We start from the raw sequence: 19,532 nt of genomic DNA, 5'->3' as shown, positions 1-19,532 counted from the left end.
TTGACTTGTACGTATACTTGTAGCAGCGTTCACCTGGGATGAGTTGAGCCAACTACATCACACATCAAGGCCGTCCACCCTTGTCGATCAGTAACAGAGTCAGTGGCATGATCTAACCATTTGTGATTCCAGCATTGGAAAACAAAAAAACAAAAAAAATAAAAAACACGAAGACCAGAGATGAGTTCCATGTCTACCTTCACCATCGTGAAGCAAACCTTAAGTTTGCCACGTCGGCGTTTCCTCCAACCAGTAGGTGCATTAAGTGCTACCAGTTTACAAATGAACCCTGCACCAGGTCGGGACAACACATGGCCAAACCAATAAATAATGATATGCTGTCTGTTTCTTTGACCATACTCTAAAAGTCGGTTAACTCCATTAGAAGGATAACAGACAAACTTGTTAGGGCTTAGAAAGCGTACCAAGTACCATATATGATGTGGACAATGTCCGACCTGTCTGGAAGTTGTGCCAATAAGACGGAATCTCATTTTTAATTCATGAGAAACAATAGTAAATAATCTTTGTTCATACCAGCACACTTATTTAAGTGAGATACTGATCGTCTAGTGGCTGACAACCTGGGCGATCCAAGTTCGAATGCAGTTCGTTCCACAAAAATCTTAGGGTGTTTGGCCACCTTCACGTAGTCCCTGATATCTTTCTAGAAAGAGTTCCGGCTAAAAAGATATTGGGGAAACCAATGTCAATCTTCATATTCATACGCTATGAATGAGTTATTAAAGTGCTAACAGCTTATCGTATCAGGTCTTTGCTGGTTCGTTGAAGAGGCATTTTAAACGCTTGTAATTTATTTTATACATATTGTTATCACTTAAACATATTACCATGATTAATTGGCCACACATGGTAACCGAGTGCCTTGCGGACTCCAGGCTAAACTTGTAGATCTCGGAGTAGTAGGGCACCCCAGAGGTAGTGCGTTATGGCCCACCGATGTGTGGACATGCCCTGACACACTACCAACCCCTACCCCACTATATTGTGGGTACCCTTGGTTGGACGAAGACTAAGGGAACCAACCCCAAAATAAAACACCACTGCCTTGTGGGCCTTATCACAGCAAAAGACTAAGAGATGGGAACTCTGACTTCAAATCCTACTGCTGCCTTGCAGTTTTCCTTAAAAGACTATGGAACCTCATCAAGAAAGAAAAGGCGTAGTAGCGGCCAGGATAGGGCGACTGTTTACCTCGTGGAGATTACTTTCGGCCAGAAGCTACGGCCTTCTCTGCTGCCAGTCATCGTAGGTTCGCTCCACTGGACATGAGCATTGGAGGTTCAGAGCGTGTTTATCTGATGCGCAACAGATACTGCACCTAAACTGCGCAAGCAAGTTTGGAGCCAAGGTGGAAAGTCCTGTGGCGATGGAGTGAGACTACGCCAACACCGAGGGATAAAGAACTGAGGCCCCGACTAGTCATTGTCAAGACTGACGGACTGCATGATGATGATGATGATGATGACCATTTCATTCACGTTATTAAAGCATCATTCATATTTTTCTGCAATATTCTCACCCATGTTGAGCTGAAAAACGACCTTTTATAGTCAACAGAAAAAGAATCTTCTTCTGACCTAGCTCCTTTGGATCAACACTTACTCCAGGGATCACAAAACCATTTAGACAACCTTAGTTTTTACATTACAAAAGGAGATTTAACACGAGTTTGACACCTAAAGAATTTTATAAGTGAAGCTCCATGAGACCACTACTGGTCAAAGTAGTATTTGCTTAGGAAATCCTGACTCATCCTGCATATACTCCTGACCTTGCTCCCTCAGATTATTATTTATTTCAATGCTTACAAAACCATTTAAATGGTGAGAGGAGATTGAACATGATTTTTTTTTTTTTCTTTTACAAGGGAGTCACCATTTACCAAGACTGGAAAGCTATTGGAGGATAAAGTTTAATGAATATCAAGTAGTCATTGAAACAACAGCTTAGTGATAATTGGTGGTGGAAGTTGGGTAGAATTTAATAATTTTAGGGGGCAGCTTAACAAGAATTGTTTGCATTGGACTTGAAGACTACTGTTGTCTGGAAAGCAGGTTTACAGTGCAGAGTTCCAAAGGCGGGCAGTTCTAAGAAAGAAACTTTGTTCATGGAATTTGTGCTTAGATCTAGATCTATATTTCATATGAAAACCCAAAGAATTTTATAAGCAAAGCATTCATAAGTTCGTTGACAGATGGAATCAAGTTAAGAACAAAGGTCGTTAATGTTATGAACAAAGATTTTTTTATCAAACTAAATTATTCATTTTCAAGATGAAATTTTTAATCAGCAACAACTTTTGTGTTTTTGACTCTAGTTTGAACATTTTTGTTACACTGGCACATATTTTTAGCAATAAAAACAGGACTTGAGTTTATTCGTTTTACAAATTATTTTATCCGCCCAAAATAATTTTTTTTTAATCTAGTTTTATTTATTACTAGCGAGGGGTACCCAGCGTTGCCCGGGTGTTTTTCGGGGTATGTGAAAAAAACCTGAAAATGTGAAAAAAAAAAACAAAGCCTTCACGACGCGCAGTTGAAAAATAGTAAAGTGTTTAAAAAAAAAAAAACAGGTGCGCGTTTTTGATTGACGTGACGGCGATAGGTATTCAGCAGTTATTTTGTGCGGGACAGTTTTGAATGAGGTGAATAAATCGGTTTGTTTGTTTTTAAAAACCCGCTCCCTGTTTATTAGGAGGAGCGAAATGAAAGCTACAGTCTGATATGACGAAGTCGACATTGAACAAACGTTACTTAGCTCTCTTGAGACAACTGACTTTCGACCTGTGATTAGAGTCGAGTTTCGTTTTTTTTATATACCGAAAACCGAATGTAACACGTGCCGATGCGGGGAAATGTGGAATAATTAATGTTTGAAAGTCAATAAAATTAAATAGACAGGCGAGCTCCGTGGGTAACTCTGAGATATTACAATTTATAGATGATATAAAAAGTTTTAAGAAGTTGTGAACCGAGCAAGCGCTTCTTTGAAAGAAGCCTTTTGTGGACATCGAGGATACATACACACATACATTTTCGCTTTTATATATATAGATTTATCTTGGGGAGGAGGGGGGGGCTTTGCCTGGTCGTAAAATACACTCAAATATGATATTGTAATTTATCTAGATTACGTATATAGCATTATAGAGTCGTGATTCCAAAAGTTAAAAAAAAAAACGTATCTGGGTGCCATTAGCTAAAATCGAAACCGAAAACAAAACTGTAGCATTCAAAGCTGGAGACGTTACCACTGTACCAACGTGACACACATATGAACTGATTAAAAATTAAAAATAAACTAAGATGAATGTACAAAATGTATAATTTTTTTTTTTTTTTTTTTTTTTTAAATTTTGACCCCTTCTTGATCCCTTAAAAACTATTTTATCCGACTAAAGATCCAGAAAAGAACAGTTCATAAAAAATCCAATCATTTGAGGCCCTTCACGCCACCCTGCAACTTTTAGTTTCGGAAGAGATAGAGTTTGAAAATATGGAAACAGACAGACATATAGTCTTTTATATATTAGACTAATGGAAATCCAACCATATTTTACACCCATGTAGGAAATGTTAACATAGAATTTACCTTGAGAAGAGAATCTACAGCTCTTGTTCCCCCCAGGAAGCATCGTGGGAAACTTGTACAATAAGTAGCCATTTTTTGTATAAACAGACGTTATTCCCTAGAAAAAAAAAAAAAAAAAAAAAACAGGTAAAATAAAAATATTAATATGTAATTTCTGAAAAAAAAAAAAAAAAAAAAAAAAAAAATTAGTGAAATTATTTAGATATCAGGCATCAAACCTAACTGCCACGGATATGCTTATTTTTTTATTTAGAAAAAAGATTTTGCTCAAAACAAAAGGTAAAATTTTTAAAATAAAGTAAAATATTATTCAAATTATTTTAACTTTTTAATTTTTCTAAATTTTAATAACGTTTTTAATAAAAACAATTTATTAAATAAAAATTTTTTAAATAAAACATTTTAATGAAATAAATTTAAAAAAATTTTTAAGTTTAATTTTTTTATTTAAATTGTTTTATTTAAAACTAGCAGTTCAGCCCGGCTTTGCTCAGGCCCTATGTACTTTTCATAACTTTATGTGCATATGTATATAAAAAATGGGCGACTTTCTAAGAAAAACACCACTTCTCCGAGGCGGAGACGTTAACCTTAATATAGTTTAAGAAAAAAAAAAAAAAAAAAAAAAAAAAAAAACATATATATATATACATACACATACACACACAATAAGTTTCCAAATAATTTTTGTACAGGCATTTAAAATTGTCGTAGACTCTTGAAAATTCAGTAAGTTATTGCTATACATCATATGAGGTGACTGACCAACTTTTTATAATTTCAGGTTCAAATCAACAGCTACAGCAGAAATACCAAAGCCTGATTATCATAGCTGGTGAATTTCAAAAATGCAATCTGGACATGAAGACACTTTAGAAGAACATTATGCAATAAAATTTTCAAAAGCCTTCCCACTAATAAGTGCATCAAGACGCTTTAAAGTAGCAAAACCTTTGTTTTTTGAAATGACATTCTTCAGCTTTTTACGAAATTGGGAGTCATCCATCTCCTCAAGTGTCATTTCGACCTCTCTAATTCAATAGATTTTGAAAGACTCAGCCCTTTAGTCTCCAACTTTGCAATATTTTTTGTTAAAATGGAAAGAATGTTGGCGATAAAGCCGAGATCAAATGGCAGTGATTCCTCATCCAACAGTTTTTTGGACTCCAATATACTTTGGACCTCTGTTGAATCTAGAGACATTATGACAGGAGTAATTTCGGGCAAATGTTTGGCGTAATAATGCGCTGCATCTAACCATGTACCCCATCTTGTTACAATGGGCACTCCTGGGGCTAGTTCCCTGAACTTTTCAATCCGATTGGGTGCTTTTAAAAATATACTTTTTACAGTTGAAATCAGTTTATTTACTTTTGGGTGCGCCTGCCTGACTAATTCCGCAACCCTGTGCAAGCCATGGGCCAAACAAGTAACGTGCACCATTTTCGGGTATAAAACCTGAAGAGCATTCATAGCTTTGGACATATATGCATCTGCATCAGTGGTTACAAGGAGCACATTATTATAAAGGACTTGCTGCGGCCACAAAAACTGCAAGGAATCGTTAAAAAAAGCAGCAATTGTAGAATGATTAACTTTTGGCAGACATGCAATATTTCCTCAATAGCACTTGCTGTGTTCCTCTTCTACCCCAAGAATGCCAAACACAAAGCAAGCAATAAAATGCTGCTCTACATCAGTGGTTTCATCAATCGAGACCCACAGTTTCATTCCAGCAGCTTTTTCTCTGAGTGACTTCACTTTTGCTTCGTACACTTCACTAACGTAATATTTTCTTAGTGTAGTCTGATTTGGAATATTTCTATGTGTGTACCTATGAAGAAAGTCTTTGAACACATTATTGCTCAGTTTATGAAACGGAATATCCGCTGCAATCAACACTTTGCATAAGTCAGCGTTGAACAAATTATTCGTACTGGCTCCTAAATCAGTTGCTGCGGTAGGAACTTCGCCTAACGTTGCTGTGTGGGTCTTTTTTGCCAGATGTGCGTTGGTTTTTAAATGCTGCTTTATTAGAGATTTTTTACAACTTTTGATCTGTAAAAATAAAAATCAATTATTTAATGGTAATATATACATTTAAAGGAAGGGTGGAAAAAGTTATTTGAAGCCGATTAACATTTATTAATTAACGTAAAAAGTAGATAAAATAAATTGTAAATTTCAACGTTCAATCAAAGTTTAATACAGCTAGATTTACCGTTATAGAATTTCAAAAACAAAACTACTATAACAACGCCAATCTATTAGTCAACTATATTGCGAATTTTATGTATTAAAGTTTGTTCCTACCTGGATATTGCAGTATTTGCAGGTTAAGCAATTGCCAGTTAACTGGTAATCTTCAAATTCATCGGCATATCTTGCCATCCGTTCAGCAGGAGTGCTAATTATTTTTGGCATTTTTTGTTTAGTTTTTTTTAGATCTTGTAAATTCGTCCTAGGTACTAACACGCTTTGAGTATCTACAAGGACGAGATGTCTGTACATATTTATATATATGCCTATAATATCACTCTTTTTCAACAGACCAAATTTTAGACCCTTTTTTTTATGTAAATTCACATCTGTTAGGGTTATACCACGTTTAATTCATCTAAAAAAATGAATAAATTAAAAACTCTTATCCAAATATTTTCTTTCAGCATATTTTTGGTAAAACAAAACTTATTCCATAAATATTTTGCATATTCTTTTTTAAAAAGCATATTCTTTCTTTTAAGGAATATGCTTTTTATCAAAAGAATATTCTCTAACCCAATATATGTAAAGAATTGTTTTTTATTAAAGAATATTCTTGACATTGCCCTACTCATTAATGTATATACTGTTTATATACTGTTAACAATTGAACACTCTATGGAACTTAAATATTTTATTTATTGCATTTTATAATTAAATTAGTCTTTAAATTATCAAAATTAAAGCTTCTTTGCTTGTCCGCTAACATAGCCTTATAATGAAAAAAAAAACTTGTTCCAATCGTAGGAGATTACTGGACCATATTTAAACCTGGCTATTTTTTTGATACAAATTGTAGTTACAATCCTTTGGACACTACGGGGCCGATATATCGGCCCTGGAGACCTAGGGCAAAAAGGATACGCGGATATTTCACCCCTAATATAATCCTCTAATAGAATGGCTCTCATTAGGAACCAAAGGTTATTGTAAATTCACAACTACGAAGGTTTTACCATGTTTAATTTAATTTATATAAAAAAGAAAAATTCGTAAAATTAAGACTCGTATGCAAATATTTATTTCAACATATTTTCGGCACAATTTATTCCATAAATATTTTGCATATTCTTTTTTTTAAGAGAATAGGCTTTTTGTTAAAGGAATATTCTTTAAAAAAAAGAATATGCTTTTTGTTAAAAGAATATTCTCTAACGAAATATATGCAAAGAATATTCTTTTGTAAAAGAATATGCTTGTCACAGCCCTACATATATATATATATATATATATATATATATATAATTTTAAAAATGTAACCTACTAAATAATGCTTTCAAAAGATGTGACTAGCCATATGATATATATCTGACCACATTCATAAAATCTAGTGAGTAAAAACACAGCTGAATAAAGTGATGTTAAATGCTTAACGAAATAGAGAAAGCAAAAGAATGTCAGACATACACTCTGCTCACAATCTTAAATTAATTTAGAAATAAATCCTTCACTTTATTTCAGAGATTCATTTTTCCTTCATTAATTCTCTACTAATTGATTTTTTTTTAATTTTTTTTTTTTATTTATTTTTAAAACTTTCAGATTTCAATAATTCATTAATTCTCTACTAATTGATTTTTAAAAAAAATTTTTTTATTTTTTTATTCTTAAAACTTTCAGATTTCAAACATTTGATTTCTTATTTACTTTTCTTTTTAAACTCATGGACTGAGATGTTATTTTATATGAATGTTTGTACACACACTAGCAAAGCATAACTTTTTTTTTTCTGTTATTCTAGATAAAGAGTGGGAGCTTGTCCAGAATCATTCCTATAAATATAAAAAAAAAAAAAAAAAAAGAATCTCTATTGTATGTATTTGTGACAGAAAAAAAATATTGTATAGTAAATTAATCAAGCATATTTATTTACATAAATACAATAGCTTAAGTGATTAATGGGAATTCATAGGCATTACAACAAAAATATTGCAAGTTTGAATTATTTGGAGTTATCTCCTTTGTTTCTTGAGACCGTTTTGAAAATGACACCGTGAGACAGTTGCTCCTCAGTTAGCCATAAACTTTGATTATTTTTTTATTTAAAAATAAAACTACTTGATCAATTTGTGATTTTTGGAATATGATATTTTTTTTTATTTCATCATGTATGTAATCGTTACATGTCCACACTCGGGGCTCACATGTTGCATGCAGACAGTTGCAAGGACACAAAGACGAGGTAAGAATTAAACTCATTCTTTTTTTTTCAGTTGAAACAACAGACATTTATTTACAGGTACTTTCCAGAATAATGCCTTGTCTCTTGTTCAAAAGTCTTATCGTATTCCAATATGTTTAACAAGACTTTGCCGTGTTGAACACATGGTACTCTGTCTTTGTCTGACCATGTTTCTGTCGCTCTCGGTCCATTTATAATCTTTTACTTTCTTCGCTGTGATGTCTACTCGTATATGGCTCCATCACTTGCATATAGCTGCTACGTTATCTGCCATCCGTGTTCCATTACAATCACGGGTACGTACATCATACAGATTTTTCTTTAAAAGTAATATATAGAAGGCAGTACATTGCAGAGGTAATGGAAAGTCAAAAAACTGAAGCAGATGAAGAGTAGTTTAATTAATACAACTACGAATACGTGCATATATTTATATATTTCATACACAACTTTTATTTATATTTGTACCGTGATGACCTGCGTCAGATGGTCTGATGGAATATCTGTGTTCTATAATATTTTGAGAAAGATCTTTGTTAGATATGTGCTTGACTTTGGTTCAAATGTGCTTCTGTAAACAAATAGTTTTGCAGAAAACAAAACCTGAAACATTAAATATTTTATTTTATTCCAATATAATTCGATATTTTTTTAGTGTTGGACTTTCATAAATTCAGCATTATTGTTTATTTGTATGTGTACGTATAAATGATTTGTATTTTAAACATAATTATTATTGTTTTTATAAGTTTATGTCTTTCCGTTAAGTCTGCATTGTACTGCCTTCTACATATTACATTTAATTATATACTATATACAATGCTTCACGCAAACTACATGAACCTCTTAGATTTTTCTTTATTTTTGTTATTTAATATAGAAATATAGGGAGGATTCTGGAGAAGCACCAAATAGTGTCCATTCATTTTAGTGTATTTATCAAAGTCGTATATTAGTTTAATAAAAAGTATAAGCAGTTAGTAAGCCAACAATAATACATCACCTTCGTTGCAATGACAAGGCAGCGTTTTCCGACTGGGCAGATCACCAGTAGCCATTCCATTTCAAGATCTGTTGGAACTTCCACAAGCCATTCAGACAGCATCAACTAAATGACGGAAACAGAATTATTTTTATTTTTTTTATTTTTTTTTTTATTTCATTTTGAAAGATGAAGACTCTTATACGAGTCAAAAATTAGAATTTAAATGAACATGTTTATTTAAAAATTGGCATTTTGACAACAATTCTAAATTTCAAATGCATTCAAACGGTGAAAATAGTTTCACTACTAGAAATGTAAATATTGTTTCGATTTTAAAAACAAATTTTTTTTTTTTTTTTTTTAGAAATATTTACATTTTTAGTAGTAAAAATATTTCCACTATTTGAATGCATCGAGATGAAGACTTATTTGTGTCGAAAATTAGAATTAAAAAAAAAAAAAAAAAATCTGCATTTTGACTCATCTCCAAAGCCTTTATTATTCCTGATATTCATAAATGACCTCCCTGATAAAATTGAGATGGGTATATTTGCTGATGACACCATGTTCTATAACAGGCACGAGGGGAAAACGAATGAGCACATATCTAAGGAAACGGCAGAAACACTAGAGGAAGACCTCCAATCTGTAGTGGAATAGGGAAAAAAAATGGATGGTCACATTCCATGCTGCTAAGACTAGGCTTGTTTCCTTCAATAATCACAAGAAACTTTCACAACCAACAATAGGTTTGGCTAAAGATACATTACCTGAAAGTACTCCGTTCAAGCTCCTCCGCTTAACATTCACAGGGAAAATTACTTACGCTTGAAAGTATCTTGTACCTCTACAAGGCCACCATTCGCTCATGTATGGAGTATTGTGGTTACATTTGGACTGGTACATCTGCTGTTAGTTTTTCACTCCTGGACAGAGTTCAAAAGAGAGTCTGAACTCTCATCTAAGCTCCAACCTCTGTCTTATCGCTGAAATGTAGCATTCCTCTGCCTGTTCTACAACTATTTTAATGGCGGATGCTCCGACGAACTACAAACCCTTGTATCCCCTTGACGTAAATAACTCCAACAAACCTGACAAGCAGCAAAATTCCACCCCTACACAGTAGAGATCCCTAGATGTAAGAAAGCCTTCTAACCTAATAGTTTCCTTCTTCAGAACTGCTAGACTTTGGAACTCCTTTCCGGGTTACTGCTTTCTCAACTGTACTGACATGCAGAAGTTCAAGTGTAATGTGAATAGACATCTTGTTGCTCAACTCCCTACATAGTATCCCTTAAACTTACGTCCCCGATAGTAGCCCCCTACATCAAAGTGGCACTGTGCCTTGTTTGGGGTGAAAATGGAATTAAAAAAAAAAAAAAAAAAAATTATAATTTTCAAATGCATTTAAGCAGTGGAACTACTTTCACTCCTTACTCATGTGTGCATACCAGAGCACAAACCACTGGATTCATCATACAAAAATTTTAATACAAACAAAAGATTGCAACAAAGTGAGAACATGCTGCATATTTTCCTGATGAAAACTCTTACATGGGTCGAAATTTTAAATAAATGTTCTTTAAATACAGCACGTATGTAAAATTACATTTTGAAGCCATCCAACGCAAAGAATAAACAATTTAAAATAATGTTTGTTGATATATTTCGGTGAAGAAACTCGCTCTTATCAATATTTTTTTTTTTTTTCTCTTACGCTTCATGGTGATACTGTTAGGCAGAATTAGTTTGTTTAGTTGTTATTCAATGGTGTTTTGTTTTTTTGTTTTTATAGTCCAGGAATGCACCTGGAGTGTTTTTTTATAAAAATAAATCTGCATTTTGATTGGTCGCTCAACCATTTTTATATTTCTTCCATTGCAATGCTTTCAAACAGTGGAGATATGAAAGTTGTATTTTAACGGGCTTGTTTTACCTAATGAAGAACCTATGGTCCCTTGTGTAAAACTTGTCTAGTTGTATGTACATTGTACAGATTTTCTTTTTTTGTTGTTCTTTAATATAGGGAGAATTCTAAACAAGAACCTAAAATTTTTATATACTAATGGATCCAAACTTATCAAGGCTAAAAATTAGAATTTAAATACATTTTTTTTTTTTAAATCTCTACATTTAGACAGCTTTCAAATGCATTCAAATGGTGGAACGCCTACTGGAGAGAACTTGAATGCCTACTAGACACTGTCTTTTTTTTTTTTTCTAACATGGGGGGGGGGGAGGTCACTACTTATCAAGGCCTGAAGATAACCCGAGGATAAGGGTTATAGTTAAAGGGATATTATTGCAGTAATTTAGTAAACTGGATTACTTAAAAGGGACGGTTCATTAAGAATTTGTTTATGTTATAGTCAGCTGGGAAGCAGGCAAACGGAAGAGAGTTCCACAGGCGTGCAGTTCTAAGAAAGAAGTTTTGTTTGTGTCCTCGAGTGTCTAAGGTCTCTCTGCACAGGGGTTTGTTAAAACAATTACTTTTTACCTAGAAGTAAACCTTGACTAAATATTCAAAATCACATAGTATTCACGGCCTAAATATGATCTCGGTATGGTTAACCCACACTGGTTTATACGAGGAATGGTGCACCTTCTCCAAGCGATGTTGTCTAAAGTAACAGCATGAAACTAGGTGCTCCACCAGACTAGATACTAGATGAATTCTTGTCCTGGAATCCAATAAGACCGAAAGACTACAAGAAACATATTTAACTGGTCAATTGGGGAGAGGAAAATTAATACTCTTAACTTCTTTGCTACCTCAGCGTTTGAGAGATGAAGAAGATTTAATGGAATATTCAAACTTCTATGGATTTCATATAGAGATCATGTGTTAGCTCTTAAGGGGCCCCTTGATCTTTTAGGAATTCGGCTGAAGGAAAATGAAACAGAGAGCACAAAATCACTGGAATCGAACATAAAAAAAAATTTCAAACTTTTTTTTTTTTTTTTTAAATTCTGTACAAGAACTTAAAAAAAAAATTTTTTTAAATGAATAAATCATGTAGCGGTGAGAAACACTTACACAGACACACGAGAAGTTGTCAAACAATCTTTTTTATCAAAACAGACTACAGTAGAACCCCGGGATACGGCATTAATCCATTCTGGGGTTGGGATCGTAAGGCAAAATCGTCATATGACAGAGTCTAAGCAAAATTTTATACAGTACATAATACACATGTATATAATCAAATAACATTATAAATAACATTGTAAGGCAGGGCAAATATCATAACCAGGGTCCGGAAAAACATTGTATCCCACATAGTAACCTGAGGAAAAAAAAAAAAAAAAAAACGTATCCCAGGGTTCCACTGTTTACAGATATTTTAAAAGCTTAAAAAAATATCTAAATAAATGATTACATGATAAGCCTCAGTTAAGGGGAGATAACCTTGAATGACTGAACATTTTTTTTCTATTTAGGCTGGAAACCTCTTTAAATATAAATCACAATATTTAGTTTAGCATCTGGCATATGTTTGACGGCTTTTAGAAACAGATTTCTTTTTATGGAAATCGCTCCAGAAAAGGCATGAAGCCACTTGATGTAAGGAGCTAAAGAAAAAAAAAAAAACTAGTAGTGCCAACGAGAAGTGTTAGATGAAATAGAATCTGACCCAGAAAACAGCAATTCTTCCCTTTTTGTTAGAAACATTGCTCCTGGAATGCGAGGACTAAAGGACAAAATTAGTGATGGGAGAGTTACACGACTGCTAAAAAGCAGTCTATCCTATCTCTGGCCAGGTTTTTATCCTTTCCTCAAATCCATCCTTATCACTTCCGCCCATGTTTTTTCCTTATCCAGCCCTTGTCAATTACCTTTGACTTGACTTGTAGCGATGTTAACGTGGAATGGGTTGAGCTGGCTCCAATGGTGTTAACCGCATAACACGTCAATACCACCCACCCTCAATAATCAGCAGCAGAGTCAGTGACAAGATCTAGGCATTCGCGACTTCAGTATCGGACGCCAAAATGCGAGGATCAGATAAGAGTTCCATGTCAGCCTTTACTATCGCAAGCCATGTCCTGAGTTGGCCACCTTGTTGCTTCCTCTAATCAGTGGATGTATCGGGGGTTACCAGTTTATCGATAATTTCCTCATCCAGCCAATGCAACATATGGCCAAACTCCCAGAGTTTCCTTTTAAGCAGAGTTTCTTCCCAGCCAGGAATGGTACGTTTAACATGAATGGTCGAGTTCAGGGTCTAGTCTGTCAGGTGAATGCTCAAGATATGGCAGAAGCAGTTTGATCGAAGACCTCACTTTAATGAAGGTCGTCCTTGTGCAATGACCAGGTCTCACATCCATAGAAAAGAATTGTTCTAACCATGGCTTTGTAGATTGGCAACCTCCTCTAACTGGGATATATACATGGTTAGGGACAGCTCACGGTTGGGAAATAATCATGTCGACACCCTGGTTCCCATCAGATCACCAAAGTTAAGCAACATTGAGTCTGGTCATTACTAAAATGGGTGACCATTTTGAGAATTCCAGGCGCTGTATGTAGAAGGATGTCGACACCTCCCCGCAAGAGGAGCAAAAACCTTACGTCGTCATCTTCCTTAACGGGGATATACATGCAACTAGGGACCGCTTGTGAATTTCATACTCCCATGGAACTTACTCCTTTGGAGGAAGCTGGTTAAACCCAAATAGGGTTAGTGCCATTATACACACACAACTTGTGAACTCCAAATTCCTAAGAAACTCCAATGAATATATCAAAATCTATACCCAACTAACCTTGCTACCTCAACTGTTTTCCATCTACTAATCCAAGAACTCTCATTCATTATTTAAACATGGTCACACCACTGAAGTCTGCTGTTTTAAACACATTACCAATGTGTACCAACTCTTTCTACAAACTGAACAGGGGAATTTTCCAACACTACAATCACTGATCATCAGATTGGATTTTAGTAATATTTATTTTCAGTAGTGTTGGGACGATTACCCGGAATCGAGAATAAAAAAAAAAAAAAAAAAAAAAATTGGCACCTTTTTGGGTATCAGAATCATAAAAATTTATGCCTATTTTCGATGCCAAAACCAATTCTTTTCATTGTTTTTGTCTGCTTTTGGTCAAAACTAAATTTTCCATGGCTCATATTAATGATGTAATGATTAATATTTATTAATTTTTAACTACTTGTTAAACAAAAATTTATAAATCATCTCCGTAAGTGTATTCCTACATGTAGAAAATTATACGGACATATTTCATGTTATTTTGCAGTAACTCTCCCCTAAAAAAAAACAAACATTCTATATTTAGAAATTCAAAAGAATCGGAATCGGTAATTGTATCGGAATCAGAAATTTGGAACAGAATCAATGACTGTATTGTATTCGAGAAAAATATCGGAATCATCCCATCACTAATTTTCAGATCTTTACTACTTTCCATAGCCAGCAGCATTTAGGTTGAGCGGCCTCCCATGAAGTAGGAAGTTTCATGAGAATATTAAATCCACAAGCAGTTCCCAGTAAGATGTATATCCCAGTCAGGAGAAATCGTAACATTAGGTTTTTGTAGTTATTGCAGGGAGATGTTGCCATCCTTATATACATCATCTCATACTTTCAAATAGCCACCCATCTTTACTTTGGCGATCTATCGAGAACCGGTCTGTCAGTGTGATTCCTCCAACTTAACAGGTACACCTTCCATTATGTGTTGGGATTTTTGAGATCTGCGGCATAATAATCAGTATTCTAGAGGTTGAAGGTTCAATCCTCAATTCAGGTGATACTAATTAGAATTACTTAAAACTTCTGTCCGATCATGGCTGACAGAACAAAGACAGGCTGGATTAAATAAAGGGCTCCATTCAAAATTCTTGAGCTTGATATGATGCACCTGAAGAAGGCCAGAGATTATATTGGTTGAAACGTTGTGAGATTAACATTCAAGATGAGAACAGGAGGCAGAATTATTTAATCATCTCATCTCCATCGTCTTTCAGGATGCTTTACCACCGAATCTATACAACTTCTCCAGTTCTCTCGATCTCGCATGCCAGTTTGCAGGTCTCAAACAATTTCCAATCCTGTGTTCTGTAGCAGATTATCAGTGTAAGTCATTTTTCTTCTACCACGATTTGGGTGTCCATCTGCTGGTATTCAGAGAACTAACTTGCTGGCTTCCTCTTCACTGTGTCTCATGCAGTGACCAGCTACTCTCATCCTTCTCTGCTGTATTTTCAGTGATACTCGTGGTAGGTCATCATAAAGCTGTTGGTTTGCTGCATGGCTCCTCCATGATGTATCGAGGGCCATCCTGAGCATCCGTGTGTAACTGCCATTCAATCTCATCTTCAGCGCATTTGTAAGAGTCCATGTGTCAGCACAATAGAAAAGGACTATTTCTACTGTGACAACAAAGAGTCTTACTTTCAACTTTTCTGAGAGAGTCGATGACCATATCTTCCTCAACTTGTGACATGAACTCCATGCCAGTGCTTTTCTCACTTAAAAATCTTTTTCAGTGCTCTCTGACCATGCTCCAAGGTATTTGAAGTTTTTGACAATCTTGAGCAGAGTCCCATCAAGTGCTTTCACTGCAATGGGATTAACATGAGGCTTGTATCTCTTTTCTTGGCATTGCAGTTCAAATCCACCAATCACGCTTCTTCCAGTTGGCTTAGGACTTCTTGGGCAGGGCTCTACATTGGGAGTGATTTTTCAAAGTGACGACTAGAAATAATGAAACGCTTATCTTTTGGTGATTGTATTTTTCCACTGATAATCTTCCAAAGCTCACTACTGAATGAAAAATATCTTTTCAACTTTTTTTTGTAATAAAATGAACAAAGTTAAACTTTTGCTGTTTACTCTTTTTAACGAAGGCTGTTTAAAAAGACATTTGAAGAAAATAGAATGTTTATATACAATTAATCTTTTGTCGATTGTATTTGTTCCACCGAAAATCTTCCACAGCTCACTACTGAATGAAAAATATCTTTTCAGCTTTTTTTTTTTTTTTTTTTTTATAAAACGAACAAAGTTAAATTATTTAAACAATAAAAGTTTCATAGAACTTTATTTAACAAAGGCTGTTTAAAAAAAATATCTGAAGAAATTAGAATGTTTATACCTTCAAGTATCAACATAAAATTTGTTGTATATTTGGAATTACACTTATTAAAAAAAACAAAAAAAAGCTTTATGATGTACATACTCGTCACAGAACTAAGATGTCATATTCTAAAAATCATGTGGGTTTGGCTAGTAACTTTTCTATTTGGCTAGTAAATGGAAATATTTAGTTGTCAAAGGTCAACTAAAGATAAGTTTGTCCGTAGAGCCCTATTGGGCTTGGCCAATTTCCTCAGTAAATAATGCTAGGTTTTTGGGCGTTTCATTGACCGTACTCGATAGAGTTTCATAGTGTGCTCCTGCATCATCATTTCCTTCGGGTGCGTAGTTAATTATTGTAGTCACGGGGTCATTATTATTTAACATGATATAAAATTGTATTTAGTTAAACCTTATGTTATAGGCTGCCCAATGTTATAAATTTAAAAACAGCTAAGAGGTTAATATAGCTTGAAGCATTGTTTAGTGAATATAAAGGAAATTTATAGAAGGCAACAAAATGCAGAGGTGTACCGGATTGAGACAAACTGAAGCAAATTAAGATATACAATAGTGGAATAAGTTATGCAGATTCACCTTTTATTAATATAACAGATGTATTTTTTTTATATATCTTTTATACTTGAATAATGTTTTTACTTGTCACTATGGTCAGATGGAAGTTCCATAATGTATGATATTTCGGGAAAAATTTCCCTTCCTCAAAGTTGTACATTAGTTCAAACGTGTACATCTATTGTAAACATATTTAGTAGCATATTCAAATATATCCTATTCTATGAAATTTAAAATCATATGTATAATATTTATTTGGGGAAAACAATGGAAATGGTCCTGAAAATCCAAGTGCCCTCCTAACCTAAGGCAACTTTTGCCTGTTTCCCACCTGACTACAACTTGAATGTCTTTAAGTCCAACATAAACAAATTCTGATAAACCGCCCCCTTAAGTAAGACACTTTATCAAATCTCCATTACTAATGATTACTACGATAATATCTCATTGATTACTGTACACGCAATAACCCTTATCCCTGAGTGGCTTCTGGGCCTTGATAAGTGGTGACTACCATGTACAAAAAAAAACAAAAAAACAACCTCCTTTAAAACTTTATGTATATCCTATTCTGATGAAATTTATATCATATGTATAAAATTCTCCAGGGAAGACAATGGAAGTGGTCCTGAATCTCTACATTACCCTCTATATGCTGAATATCTATGTGCACTCACCCTCATGTGATACTAATTCAGAAAGTTTTCCAACATTTGACTATGTTAGTGTGCAAAAGACAAGAAATGATAGAGGGGGAGGAGCAGTATAAACAAAGAAATGAACATAGTATCTTTTGCCTTTTGTTTTTACTGGGGGGGGAGGAGACTACCACTTATCAAGGCCTAAGGCCATTCGAGGATAAGTTAAAGAGTGTCAGTTGACCATTGAGACAATACCACGATTATCGGTAATGATGAAACTTGGGTAGAATTTGTTTATTTAAAAAGAACAGTTCACCAGAAGCTTGTTCATGTTAGACTTGAAAACAACTATATTATAGTTGTTATTACAACCCGGTAGTATTGTGTTCCACAGACAGGCAGTTCTAGGAAAGAAACTTTGCTCATGGAAGTTACATTTAGTTTTAGGCACAAACATAAGCAAAATTGTCAGCAATTGTTGCAGGTAGACGAGTGTTTGTGGTAAATGTTCTATGGGGGAGAGAAGAGGGAATAGATAGAAGTCCAGTCGAGCACCGACCATGAAAATGCTGACAGAGCAAAGAGACTTGCAACATCTCCTGTAAAGAAAAGGAGATAGGGAGGAGAAAAAGATATCAGCCACTAGATTCCGAAGCTGGTTTTGTAGCCTGTCAAGAAAGGAAAGGCTGCTCCGAGTGGCACCTCCCCAGATGTGGCTACAGTTTTTCATCTTGGGACATATTTAGTGAAAAATTGTATAGTGGTGACCCACATTCGCTTCTGAGCAATGTCAGGTCTTTCTGCTAGTAATATATAAATTAGCAGTCAGTTCCAGCCAATATTCATACAAATCATATGTATGAAATTTCTGAGGAAGACGAGGTGTGTAAGATGCTAATTGACTTAGTTTTTACAATATTTCAACATCTTCAGACTAAATTAGCAGGTGGAGGGGACAGTAAAAAGAAAGTAATATGGTATGATAAGCATAGTGGAAAAAGTACATATTAGTAACCTTTATTAAACCCTAAGCAACGCCAGATCTTCCTGGTAGGATATATATATATATATATATATATATACACTAGCAAAAGTACCCGTCGTTGACTGGGTTCAAAAGCAGTCTACAGAAAATGGAGTCTGATTTATGAAAGTATGATAGGTTATGAAAAGGAAGGGTTATAAAGAGATAGCTTCGAATTTGGAGGTATCAAAACCAAAGCAAAATATGATGAAAGTAAAAATAAAATAGATAAACCCCATAATTTATTATACCATACCTGTTTACACTGAAACACTTATCACAATATTCTGTGGATCTATATTAAAAAACCTTGTTAAACTTTGTGACATATTTCCATTCTATGGAGGTCAGGCGCGAACGAATACCCCATAATTTTATTATACCATATTTCTTCAAACTGAAACATAATTATCAAAGTATACTTACGCAGATAGATATGAAAAGTCTTTATTAAAGTTTGTGCCTATTTCCATTCTATGGAGGCCAGGCGCGAACGCAGACCCCACAATTTTATTATACCATCCCTATTTAAGTTAAAACATACTTATCAAAGTATTATTATGTACATCTATATCAAAAACACTTGTAAACGTTTTTTTTTTTTAATTTTTAAATTTTTTATTTCCATACTTTGTGGACCAGGCGCGAATGCAAACCCCACAATTTTAATGAACCACCGTTTTGCAAGATCAAACATACCCATTCCTGTGTCTTGATATATCTACTATCATTATATGTAATCAGTTTTTAAAAATAGTCAACCATATAGGAGCCTATTCGTGATCAGACACACACAGCTTTATATTATATATATATGTATATAAAAAAAACACACACACAAAGAGGAAAAGATATATATACTGATGCATATATGATGATATATAGATTTATTGATCAATTTGAAACAAGGGTATATAATACAGTGGCGAGGGGTTATGAGCACTCTTTATGCCAGGCATTTCAAAGCTTAATGCTTCTCATTATTATAAAAATCATTAAAAAGTTATTTTCTATATATATGTAAAATTACTTAATCAATTTACATGATTTTCTGAATATGATATCTTCATCGTATATCAAAGATTCTCCCGTATTTTAAGTTTTTCAAAAATTAGGTTGGACTTTGGACTTGCATCCATT

The 19,532-nt window shown here is 34.2% G+C and overlaps 1 protein-coding gene across 6 annotated transcripts in view; it reads right to left on the bottom strand.

Annotated features, from left to right (window-relative positions):
• Positions 1 to 19,532, bottom strand: part of LOC145247478 (snurportin-1-like) — a 57,333-nt gene that overhangs the window by 10,524 nt on the left and 27,277 nt on the right. For 5 of the 6 annotated variants that reach the window (XM_080109277.1, XM_080109279.1, XM_080109280.1 and 2 more), the window contains 2 exons: positions 9,066 to 9,170; positions 3,619 to 3,715 (listed from right to left, as the gene is read on the bottom strand). In XM_080109277.1, the coding sequence (XP_079965403.1) occupies positions 3,619 to 3,715; positions 9,066 to 9,170 (202 nt within the window). The remainder of the gene's footprint in view (positions 1 to 3,618; positions 3,716 to 9,065; positions 9,171 to 19,532) is intronic. The other variant, XM_080109281.1, reaches the window with a different exon arrangement.

Source organism: Euprymna scolopes, chromosome 25 (genome assembly GCF_053919585.1).
Source record: "Euprymna scolopes isolate OS-2025 chromosome 25, ASM5391958v1, whole genome shotgun sequence".
Lineage (NCBI taxonomy): Eukaryota > Metazoa > Mollusca > Cephalopoda > Sepiida > Sepiolidae > Euprymna > Euprymna scolopes.
Note: the sequence above shows the minus strand (reverse complement) of the source record. Positions and strands in the feature narration are given on the sequence as shown.